This window comes from Xiphias gladius, chromosome 6 (assembly GCF_016859285.1).
Source record: "Xiphias gladius isolate SHS-SW01 ecotype Sanya breed wild chromosome 6, ASM1685928v1, whole genome shotgun sequence".
NCBI lineage: Eukaryota > Metazoa > Chordata > Actinopteri > Istiophoriformes > Xiphiidae > Xiphias > Xiphias gladius.
This window is the reverse complement of record NC_053405.1, coordinates 24,216,496-24,228,859: the sequence shown is the minus strand read 5'-3', so window position 1 is coordinate 24,228,859 and position 12,364 is coordinate 24,216,496. Positions and strand designations below refer to the sequence as shown.

The window sequence follows — 12,364 nt, the reverse complement described above, 5'->3', positions numbered from 1 at the left end:
TCCAAAGACCTATTAACTACCTGTTAGTTTTCTAAGGTTTACATTCACTGACCCTCTCCTCAGCAGTAGCGTCCTCCTCCAGACTGTTGAGGGCGTTCTCCACTCTGGCCAGACGGCCTGACAGGGACAGCAGAAGACTCACCACCTTGTCCAGGTCCCCGACAAACATCCTGAACTTGTCCAGCTCATTGGGTTTGCAGACCTGTTGGACTTGGTCCTCCACCTCATCTCCCAGAGCGTTATTGTCCAGGATGTCCTCCTGAAGACTCTCCCTGGCCTCCCGCAACACCTGGAGCTTCTTGCTAAGGCTGTCAATCAGTTCTTGCTACATGACAAAACAGAACACAGACATAACATAGGGGTTATTCCTGTTAGATGGGGCAAAAAAGTTGTCAAAGACCTGTAGTAAAAAATAGTGCAATAGGCAAAGTTCAATAAGGGACTCTAATTAGTTTGATTAATGGAAAGTAATATGATAAAAAGGTCCTACAATTCTGAAAAATGTTTGGAAAGTGGGGAGGAGGTTACCATTATTTGAACACTGAATGTGTGTTGCGTAAGTGTATGGTACCTTCTTGTTGGCCAGATCAATGTCCAGTTCATCTTCTGAGTCTTCCTCCTGCTCCTGCATGTCCTTCATCTTGATAAGGAGTTCAGCTTTGGGAGCAGATGTGCTGTAATATGTAGAGCTGGTCACCATGGTGACCGCCGCTGCCATACTGTCCTCCTTTTCCCTGAAATACAAATAACAAATGATGGTTCCTATCTCATCAAACCAAAATAAGAATGCACAGGGTAAACTCTTGCCAAAAGAAACTGATGAAAGAGCCGCTCGTTGACATATTTGTTCTGTGGCACGTGAGGGATTTAAGACTATTTCTTGATTCACTGTTTTCTTATACTTATAATTTTCTCTAAGGTAGGAGCAAAAAAGCCTGTGGCCACAGTGTAAAAAACACTTGTATGACTTAAGAATTATAAGTTCAGTTTCTAGGAAACTTCTCGCACTAAAACAGCTGTTTCAGGGTCTTTACGCAGGTCATTGTCCATCATCCAGACATCTTTGGTTGCACCCAGCAGCCTAATACTGTAGTACCCAACCTTTTTTGCATGGCGGTTTGTTTGTTTGGAGTGGCAGAAGCTGCATCTTTCAACCATTTATCAATTACTTGCAGCAAACAATTTCCACTTTTATCCAGTACTTTGAGCTAACTATTTCAACTTCTGTGCTATCTTGTTGAGTAGTTTTCATTTACTCTTAAGGTGTTATAACTGACTCATGTTGGTGTGATGTGCGCACATGGCAGTAGCATTTTGTACCTGGTAGCTTACCGATTATTATGACAATAGATTTACTACAAATCAGCATAACGCTAATTTGGATGGTTCTATGTGGATATTTAGTTTACTTCTGAACACAATAATTGGGAGGGGTGATTGAATGAATGGATGAATGAATGAATGAAGAAATAAATAATTATATATATATATATTTTTTTTTTTGTTTTTTGTTTGTTTGTTTTTTTTTAAATCAAACCATCATTTCTATTTTTTCCATATTGGTTGAGCTACTCCACAAGCTTTCATTGTACCCACTTCAAAAGTTCCCCCTGGGGTACAAGTATCCCTGGCTGGGAATCAGTGGTCTAATATCACCTAATGTATGATATCCTCTTGTCCATTTTCCATGTCATATCACCTTGACCACCTCCCATTGTCAACCAGTTAGCCTCTGTTGTGCTGCTCTGACTGGATGTTGCTGGCAGCTGTATTAACATTGTTATGGGTTAATATGACCACTTATGCTGCAAAATTTGTTTTGTTTTTGTCTGCAGATCCCTGACAGCAAGACTTGAAGCTCTGCGGTGTGAAATTTGTTGTTTTACTTTTCGGATACATTTTTGTAACTGAAACCGCAAATGGTGCAGAACACGTAGTCTCACACAGCAATTTTGATAAGTTTAAAGAGAAAGATACAAATCTGCCCGATGGCTTTTTCCACTGTGTCCCTAACAAAACTTTGCAAGTCATTTCTATGAAATACTTATCTCATATGGAGAAACTGCACATACTGAGAGTAAATACACAATGTAGAGGTCAAACAAGGAAAAGTAAGCAGGTGAACTAGGGGAACTATGTAAAAATCAAATGTGTCCTCAACAATGCCCTGTGGTTCTATATAAGAAACATGTTAAGAACTCCAGTAGACCACACATATAAGAATAGGTTATCTCTGAGGCCATACAGAAACTAAAGTGTGAGGCTGACCTTTCCTCAGCAGGACGGGAGACTGTCTGCTTCGAGGGCACCTTCCTGCGCTGGTGAGCTTCTTCCAACAGCTGCTCCCCCTGAGGGAAGATACCCTCCATCAAATCCATGGTGGTCTTCATCTTGCTCTGATCCAAAATATCCGCTAGTGACTTGTCCTTCCCCATGATGTCCCTGGCCAGCTCCTCTCTCTTCTGGTCCTCTTCAGTCAGTCCTGTGGTTACAGCTGTGCTGTTGCTGCTGGGCTCGTCTGTGGGCTGCCGTGGCTGCTGACAATTGGAGTTAATGTGATCTCTGACAGTGGTCATGTATGTGTCTCTCTGGGGCTTCGGGTCTGTCTGAGCAGCTGGTAGACTGTCCGGCTTTCTCTGCCGAGTAAAGGCACAGAAGACAGAGTCCTGCCCTGCAGCCCCCAGACTGCTGAGCCTGTTGACAGCAGGTCCCTCAGCTTCAACAGCAGGGGAGTCACTGTGCTGCAAAAATGGATAATTCTCTTTCTCTGTGACTCCCTCTGAGTGGACAATCCTGATGGGCACTTTCTTCACTGCAGAATTTTGGCTTTCTATCACATGCTCCATCCTGAAATATCAGAGAAAGAAAGACAGACAATCTTATAAAAAAAGAACTCAAAGAAGTTTCTCTCTGAGAGGAGGAGAAAAGCTCTTGTTGCAGTTATTCCAGCCATACAATGATTTAAAGTTTCATTGCATGATGGCAACTGAGATTTTTTCCATGCCCAGTGTGCTGGAATATCCAAGACATGTGGACTCCTCCCACCGCTTTGGTTTCTGGTAGCTGTAATAATCCTACGGTACAGTCAGAAGTTCACAGCAGATGATATCAATTAGTGCTGAATCAAAAAAATGAACAATCAGCTTCATGTCTAGGGCTTTAGACTACATTTTACATTTTCAGCATTTAGCTGAATTATGCCGAAACCGCCAGTGGCTTTTACAGAAATGCAGAGAATCCCTCCAATTTACTGTGGCTTGATAGCACTCACATGTTGATTCTACAGAGGCAGTGACTCTCAATAAGCTCCTTTGTACATGTAGCATGAAGACACGAGAAGTAGGGGAGTTACAGTCACTGTGTTCTGACTAAACTGGTAGTAGTTTGCAGTTGCAGCAATAATATGGCACTTTGAATAAATCTCCTGTCTGATGAAACAAAAAAAGTTTACCTGTTTGAGTCTTCATCCTGCAGAGAGACAGGAGGCTTGTCGCTGAGTCTTTGTGGGGAAAACTGTGGAGATGGTGAGCGCTGCCTCTCCATACTGGCCAGCCCTGGAGGTCTGTAGGAGGAAGCCAGGGGAGAGGAGGCAGGCTGAGGATTGGATGTTGGTAGATGATGTACTGCCCCTTGTCCTTTGTCCACAAGTCCTTTGCCCTGCTCAGAATCTCCCTTTGCAGAGTGGGTGGGGAGACAGGCGGAGTTCGGATCAGTGTTAGGAGAGCAGTGGGTGAAGACTTCACTCTGAGAACTGGTGAAGGACTTGTGGGAGTCGACCTCTGGGTATCTGGAAGGGGGAGGCTTCTCTAGTGCAGAGGGCTTCCTCCTCGATCCAGACGGCGGCTCATTGTGACTGAGGTCCCCAGCATGAGGGAGGGCAGACTCTGTGAGACTGTGAGAGACAGATGTGGGTCTGTGGTTAATGGAAGCAGGGGCAGCTCTGTGTCTGCAGTCAGGGTTGGCTCCTGTCAGGGGCGGAGGGGGTGGCACTGAGTAATGTTCGAACTCCACCGGCTTTTCTCTCACTTTACAGTCACCGGGCCCTCTGTCAGAGAACCTGAAGAACACAACAGAAAGCTCTTAATTACACAGCGAGGTGGCACGGACTATCATCTGCAGCTCTATCAAATAATACAGTGTGGTGGAGGACTTGTTCGTCTCTCCAGCAGCAACTATGATTATACCAGCATGACAAGACACACGTCTCCCTCTCCTCAGAAAGCCTCCTCCCTGGTAACTGTTCAGCTGGCAGCCTGAAGAGGAATATTTCAGTTGCCACAAAGTCTGCATAGAGGAATAAATAATCCTCCAGTGCAAAGAAGCAAGACCAGATCACTTTTTCCTGTCTGATTCACATTTACAGTTTTAACTCTTTGGTGGTAAAGTCAGCAATGAAAGAGGAGGAGAAGGTCAATGTTATGAGATCACAGCAGCTATTAGAGGCCTGGTAGTGAACTAATGGAGCTGAAGAGATTGTATACGATGATTTGGACCTGTATTTTTTCTAACCTTTACCATAATCTAACCATACAACACAGGCGAAAGCTGTCATTAACTGAGTAATCTATGCTATATGGTAAAAGCATACAAACCTACCTAATACTGTGGTTTCATGCACACACAGATTACACTTCCATGCGTGCTCTCTAACAGATTCAATTAAGAGTTCTCAGAGAACTTTAACACATAAACCACGCAGCTTTTAAAGTTACATTGTATTGATTCAGCAGTCACTAGACAACGTACAGTGACTTGTGGACAGACAGAGACCATAACTATAACCTCCCGGTCTGAATTCTTACAAGCTGTGACAAGTTACCCAATGAACAACTGTTGTTAAAACTTACACCCTCCCTTGTGCCTCAGTCTCAGCTCTAGATAGAGTGTGAGAAAGGTTCCTCGTGCAAACATAAGGCCAGCGATACCAGGTAGTTATGTGAATATGATGTAGATAATCAACCAATGATCAATATTTATGACAGAAAACACAACACAACCCCAAGTAAAGTCACTCATCTGTGTCTACATAATAAAGCGTTTCTTAAGCCTTTTTGCAATGGTGCCAAAACATTATGACTTTTTTCTCTTGATCCTTTCAATGTGTACAAAGATACAAAATAAAAAAAATGTAAATAAATAAATAAATAAAAATTGTACAAACTCACCCAAACTGATGTTTTACTGCTTTCATGTCCATAGCACAGAGGTAAAAGTGAATGTGCTGTCTGTCTGCTGGCTCTTTATGACAGAAGCCACCTGTTGGCATCTCTTTACACTTGTATCAATAACACTATCTGGGTGGAGCACGCCTCACTTAGCTCATCTCTCAGACTTCTGAATGACAATAACTTCCTTTGCACTGTTGTTGTAATGCAAACCTGAGCGTCACATGGTGTGGCACCTACAATGAGGTTGCTCAAGACGGGATACTCTACACCCTTCAACAAGTTTCTCCTGTGGGACTTTAGATAATGCAAAAAGACTCCTGAATAACTGGTTACAAACCATGAAGTCATTTTGACTATGTCACTAAACATAGTTAAAGAATAATTCTAAGTAATCAGAGACAATGGGACAATCATGTTCAAAAAAAAAACAAAAAAAAAAACGGTTATTAAACGGTTATCAAGAAGATGACATTTGCGAAACATCTGAACTCTACTTTCAAAAACTGGCAGTAATAATAAAAATGCTTACAGTGCATAGATCAAGTAAACATGTAATGGCATAAACGCTATTTTTCCATAAAGGTGGGGGACTCACAAGAACGCAAATAAAAACGAATGGTCAAAAATTAAAGCAGCAGAAGCCGAGATATCCTGGCTTTTGTCTCCAGCTATGGGTCAATGGATACTACATTTCCCACAGTGAAACTCAATTATATTTTTCATTAGCAAGGTTATTTTCTTTTTTTGGCAGGACCACAACAGTGAGGCCCAGTCCTAGAAATGACTGACTGATGGACTGACTGAGCGAATGATGAAGTTACACCATTGGTTGGCTGGCTGACTGTTGAAGTTTCCCCATTTGCCATTTCTCTTTCAAAATAAATTAGCACAAACAGATTTACAGACTTTTCAAACCCCTTTATCTTTTTTTAAAAAAAAAGCACCCAGCGTATGTGAGGTCGGCTTTCCCTCTACAAGCACACTTTTTCTATGCACCTCATTCAACCATACAAAGACGTGAATGTATAAACTGTTATATTAGGCTGAGTAGTACTCTCCATGACAAGTAAGGTAAACTTGGTGGAGTGCACATTTAATTTAAGGGGAAACAAAGGTGTGACTGGATGCAGCTGGCTTCCAGTCAATGGCTGACTGTTGGAAAAATACTCAATAAAGAATGCACTACATTTCAAAATAAAGGGAGGAACATGACAGAGGTTAACAAACACAATAGCTGACTTCAAATGGCAACATTACTCAATATAATTTCACTGTTTTCATCAGACTAGATTTCATAATGGATCATCAAAGGATTAAGTGAAATCATCAGTGTTACCTGTAAACAATTCTACTCTGCCCATAAAACAAACAGTCACCAAGAAAGCAGGTTTAATCCACTGTGACTGAACCACTTTATATACACAGACAGCTTCATAGTATTGAGGTTGGTTATTTAAAACCTTCTTCTTATGCACAATTCCCATCAGAGGTGGAGTTTTTATTTCCACACTTTTTCCCCACTGACTAAAAAATAAATTTTCTTATATAAGTTATGGTTAGAGGTCAGTCTTTCAGAGTTTTCCAAAATTCTTTTTTCCTTTAGACACAAAGGCTAAACAAGAATTTACAGCCATGCTAGCAGCTCTGTGAGACAGTACTAATGTCAGCATGCTAACGTGTTCACAATGAAAATACTAAAACAGTGGTGGTGCTAGATGAAAAGTTATTAAGGTATTACAATTCATCCTGAGGGAGACGTGACTGTCTGTTCCAAATTTCATAGTAACCAATTTAATAGTTTCAAGACACTGAATGTTTGAATGTTGAATGTTTGTGCAAAATTTCATGCCAATCCATCTCATAGTTGTGAGATGTTTCATTCTGGACCAAAGTGGTGGACCAACCAACTGATCGACATTGCCACCCATAGAGCCATGCCACTAGCATGGCTAAAAATCCAATTATGCAAAGTTCCAAATCTTATTGATGGTAATTTCATGCCTTCAGACTGGCACCCTGAACTGGAGTCCCCATTACATTCCGGTAGACGGCTGAAGAAACACTTCCTCACTGTCACAGACATGCCTCGCCTACACAAGTAAGCCTCCACTGAGCGACACAAAGCGCAGCCACAGAGACGGCTTATGTTGTCACAGCTGTGCCAAGGCAGAGCCACTGGTATGCCTTGACAGATTATAAAGACTTCACTGTTCCTCTACAATCTCACTGCCCTCTTTTACTGATAAAGCTGATGAGCAGAAACAGTAAGATATCACACTAAGTATGCTGATACAATGATGAAGACACTGGTGCTAGATAAAAATTGTTAATAAAACTGTCAAATAGTAAACTGTACTTTATAGTATAGCAATCCCTAGAGTCAAATAACAAGTTCAAAACACTGATATTTTTGCATTTCTATACTGGACTATATAGTTTAGACATGAAGTAGTCCCACTGCCATACATGCTGGTATACTAGCAGGTTACATTAAATGAGATTAACTCACCCTGTAGCGGTGCTTAGCAGTTCAGCAGCTTTACTCTCTGTTTGGGAATACTCAGTCTCAGACTTTCTTGCAGGAACTGGAATCTTCTGTAAATAAAGTTGAACAAACACATAGTCCGTTATGTAAAAAAAAAAAAAAAAAATCCACAGAAAAGAGGCTTAGAGCTATCCCAAGAGCCAAGTTATTGTCTTCTGTTCATAATTCTAACAAGCTCATGCTGAAGCTTCCTGGTTTTTCACTGATGAAAACGAATCAGCAGGTTGATGCCCCTCTCTTGTCCTTAAAATGAGGGTGTGTCGCTATGAACAAACATGGATTAATATTTGACTTTGCTTTTCCTCTGTTCCTTTCACTTCAGTCAGTATGACTGTCTTAATGAGATGTAAAGCCACCTTGAGGGCTTCATACAGTTGCAACATTTAAATTAATAAAACCAAGTTACAACCCAGAGACCTCTCATTTTTTGATTATTCCAATAAAATGTTTGCTTAAGTCATTTTGAGATCACAAACATTCTGACTTTCTGCCTCACCTGCCCATAGATGTCAGCTGAAGGAGAGGATCTGGATCTCTCATGGAAACATGTGGTTTTGGTTCTCTCCTCTGGTCCTGGATCCAGGATGTTATCAGCTGACCGGTACCGTCCAGAGGCTCTTGTTTCTGGGGGTTTCTTCTGTATATTCCACCTTGCCTCATACTCTGCGAAGGTCCCCAGTCTTTGCTGCTCTTGGACAGACTGCTTGTGTGCAGTGTAAGGAACCCTCTTGGCTTCCTCAGTGTACTCTATGCTCCTGATCCCTCTCATTTTGTCTCCTGTTGTACTTATGGAGGCAAGATCTTGTCCTTGGTTCTCTTTATAGCTTGGAGGGGGTGTGTGATTGGGGAACCCTGGGTTCCCACTTTCTTTTAAGAGCTTTTGTCGGTCTAGTGAGGAGCTTGTATTTTCACTGCATGGGAGATCTTCTTTCATCCCAACTTCGTGGATTTTGTCTGGTTCAGAGAAAGACCTTACCTTCTTTTCTGCAGGAAAACGCTTCCGGCCTCCAATGCGAGTTACCTGACCAGCAGCAGGCCCTGATTTACTCATTACCACTTCTGTGACAGTTGGCAGAGGGGTGACATCTTTACGTGTCAACACTGAGGATGGGTAGTTAGGTAAGGCCTCCGCTGCAGGGTTCTCCACTAAGACAGGCTCCAGGTCTTTCCTCCTGAAAGAGGTAGCCTTGAGAACCCTTGCTTGTGCTTCCTTCAGATGATCCTTGTAGGTGTTGGTGAAGGATCCAACTGCAGTAGTTGGGATGGTGCTTTCAGTGGACTTCCAGACATCCCGATCTTCTTCAGTCTCACCCTCAGCATTGGGAAGGATAGCTGCACTCTTACTTTTTTGCAGCTTGGCTCTTCTCATCTGGATTTCATTCCTTAATGTTGTGGCAAAACGATCACTGCGTTTTAGCTGCTGGCTTTCAAGGGACTCCTCAGAGATTGTGCTTCTCGTTTTCTCATTTTGGTCTGCAACATCCATGGATAGAGAGTGCAGCATGGGGGTGACCTTGGGGCTGATTTTGTTGCTCACTTGACTCTGATATCTAATATCTTGGGATATTTCTCTGTGTTGTAGTGGGAGAGACCTTCGCTGTTCAGATTGTCTGGTAGGAGGGTAACTCACGTACTGAGATTCTGCATTTTGTGTGATGTGACCTCTCTGGATTCCTCTATCATCAGAGCTGGGTTTAGGTACAGAGGTTTCTAATACAGTAGTAACTTGGTGTTTGCTGTATCCATTACTGTCTTTACTGTGCGGGGTGTGTTGTTGGGGCAGATGATACTTTACTTTGGTGACTGTCTGTGGGCTAAGAGAATTACGCTTATTTCCACTCTGTGCCAGGTCTGCACCTGTGACACTCCTCCTGTCCTCTGGTTTTCCTGACATCAGCTGGGGGTTAGGCGTGGGCTGGCATGTTGTGACACAGTAGTATCGGCTATGTCCACTGCTGTCAGTGTTTTGGTCAGTGACTGTGGTAGAAAGGGAGTTGCTTAAGTTCCTTCTCTGGTTTTGACCAAAGTGTTGAGCAGAACCATTAGTAGGCAGTTCTTGCATGCTACAATGGTAGCCACCTACGTTCTGTGGCTTTGTTACAGACGTAGCCCAGGACTGAGAATAAAAAGTGCTTTTATCACTATGGTGTCTTTGATGGTAAGGCTGGCCCTGTCGAACATCACTGCTGGAAAGGGAGTACTGCTTGTTTGAGCTGAATTGGTTGTGGCTAGATTTATCAGAGTAAAAACTGTCGCAGTCATGGATGCGGCGATTTTCAGGGGAAGCCTTACAGGGGGTATGTGAATCAGGTCCTTCAGGGTGAGCTATAACGAGCCCCCTTTCATGTACCTTAGTCGCAGCAAAACTGTCACTGCGTGCAGGTGGAGGGGGTGGGGGAGGTGATGGGGATGCTGTCTTCTTTTTCTCAGGGACATGCCAAACAGGTCCAAAGCCGGTTCTACTTGAAGTGGAATGGCGGGAGCCAGCTGGGTCCTCAGTCTGGGGACCCTCACAACCTGCGCTAACTCCTGGCATCTGAAAGTACGTGAGCCTATCATCCTGTTTGGCTCCCTCACTCAGGCTTTGGCTGTTTCTACCATTGTTGTGCTTTCCTCCTGCATCCCACTGGCTGACTTTACAGAGCATGTTCTCTGTTGAGGCAGCATTGCTCTTTGAGAGGGTGTAGTCTGGTGTGCCAGAGCTGGTGGAGAAGGAGCTGTAGGCTGAGTCTCGTTTCCCTCCTCCAAGGTGCTCCATACTGTTGTTAGACTTGGCAGGTGACAGCTGACCAGCATGGTACGGTTGTGAGACATGTTCTAGACTGTCCATACTGCCAAGAGAGCTGAACTGGTCGGACACTCTGCGCAGGTTTGTCTGCTCCCAGCCAGAGGAGAGATCAGTTGAGGATGAGCTGGAGGTTAATGGAAATGGCAAAATGTGAAAATAACTACCTGTTTTTCTTCTGTAAAAAGTAAACATTTACCAAAAGATTGCTGTTGGTGATCAGGTCATAAATTATGGGCTCTAATTCGTTATAGTTTCATGGCCCTTTCATGGCACTCAAACTTAGATCTAATTAATTATTAGCTCTTCGGCCACACAGCTCATCAGCTGGAGAATACAGCAACACAGTAGCAAACACAGCATAAAGCAAACTAAATGCACTTTTTACAGTAATGTCTTTATACATAAAATTCATAATTATATGGTTATATAGGGGTATAGAAACCTGTGTCATTAAAATTAACCTTTACACTTTCACCCATTTGACCAAACACAATAAAGTGACAATACAGGACCTTTCCTTGGTATTGCCATATCATAATTTATAGCTCACTGGTCACAAAACCTTCTAATTTTTAATGGTTATCTTGGAAATTATGAAGTTAATTTGGAAAAGAAAGCCCCTTTACATGTAATCATAAAGTTTGATATCTAACAATGAGATTCAAAAGGCAAACTTCAAGATTCCAGAGTTACCTTGCATCATATCTGGTGTGCCAGACTGGCGTGGGTGGAGACTGTGTTTTGGCAGTCTCTGATTGGCTTTCGTTGAACTTGGTGGAGTGCCAGGAGTGAGGCCTGCTTATGGGTTCATTCCGCCTGCAGAGAGGGCAAAAATCACAGACTGGATTAGAGACCAACCCCTAATGGAAAACAATATGTGTGCGTCCATATATGAATCTGTGCAACTGAAAGTTACAGATATAACTAGTGCTGCAACTCTGCTGCTACTCCACAAGGAAACATTGTTTTTTACTTGTTTTACTGCATCTATATCAAGGCAGTGACTTGCTGCATTTTTGCATTCAGAATTACAGGTGGAAACTGATTTGGAGGGTTTTTATCTAGGTCTCTGCTTAATCACATACTTTGTACAGCTATCAGTTATGCGCATGAAACATACCCTTTAAAGTGGTTCTTTCTGAATTGCATGTCAAGAGAAGGCAAACAAAACATATGAGCATAAAATGACATGAACCAAAATCAAATACAATTTAAATTCCTTATCAGTATAGACACAAAACATGCGTATACGTGTCATGGAAAGACGGTATTACATGCTGTACACACGGGACGAACATCATTCAGCTAATGATGTGAACAACAAGACAATCCAAAAAGGCATGCCAATGAGGGCAGGTAATAAACCACAGCAGAAGGAGAGTTGCTATGAGAGGAATGAAAATGATATTATTACTAGACTAATGATTAATATGATTATGGACACAGGGCAGACAGGAAGGGAGGGGAGGAGAGGAAAAAGGGGAACAGTACTACTGATTACGATGAAGCCACAGAACTGTACCTCATGGAACTTCGCAAAATCTTGGTGAGAAAGCTTCTTGCCACATGCACGTCATTCTCTGAGGGCATTTTCTGAGCTACAATATCCACCATTTTCATATTCCTAGGCAGCAGGGGGAGGAACACATACACTAAGAGCTCACTGACAATTGACTGGACTCACATCAGAAGACAGGACAAAGACCATCTGACATTTACACTGTTGTTTCGATTGTTGAAAGTTAAAGGTTAATAAGTTGTATGGGTCAATGTTTTAAAAGCTCACCAGGACAAAGGTTCTCTAATCCAACTGCATTATCACAAACTGTTCTTAATTCGCCAGACTATAATATGCAGTTTACA

The 12,364-nt window shown here is 42.5% G+C and overlaps 1 protein-coding gene across 2 annotated transcripts in view; it reads right to left on the bottom strand.

Annotated features, from left to right (window-relative positions):
* shroom2a (shroom family member 2a) overlaps positions 1-12,364 on the bottom strand; it is a 34,145-nt gene that overhangs the window by 1,521 nt on the left and 20,260 nt on the right. For both annotated transcript variants that reach the window (XM_040127957.1, XM_040127958.1), the window contains 7 exons: positions 11,195-11,317; positions 8,210-10,625; positions 7,678-7,763; positions 3,452-4,057; positions 2,269-2,847; positions 572-734; positions 53-325 (listed from right to left, as the gene is read on the bottom strand). In XM_040127957.1, coding sequence (XP_039983891.1) covers positions 53-325; positions 572-734; positions 2,269-2,847; positions 3,452-4,057; positions 7,678-7,763; positions 8,210-10,625; positions 11,195-11,317 — 4,246 coding nt within the window. The remainder of the gene's footprint in view (positions 1-52; positions 326-571; positions 735-2,268; positions 2,848-3,451; positions 4,058-7,677; positions 7,764-8,209; positions 10,626-11,194; positions 11,318-12,364) is intronic.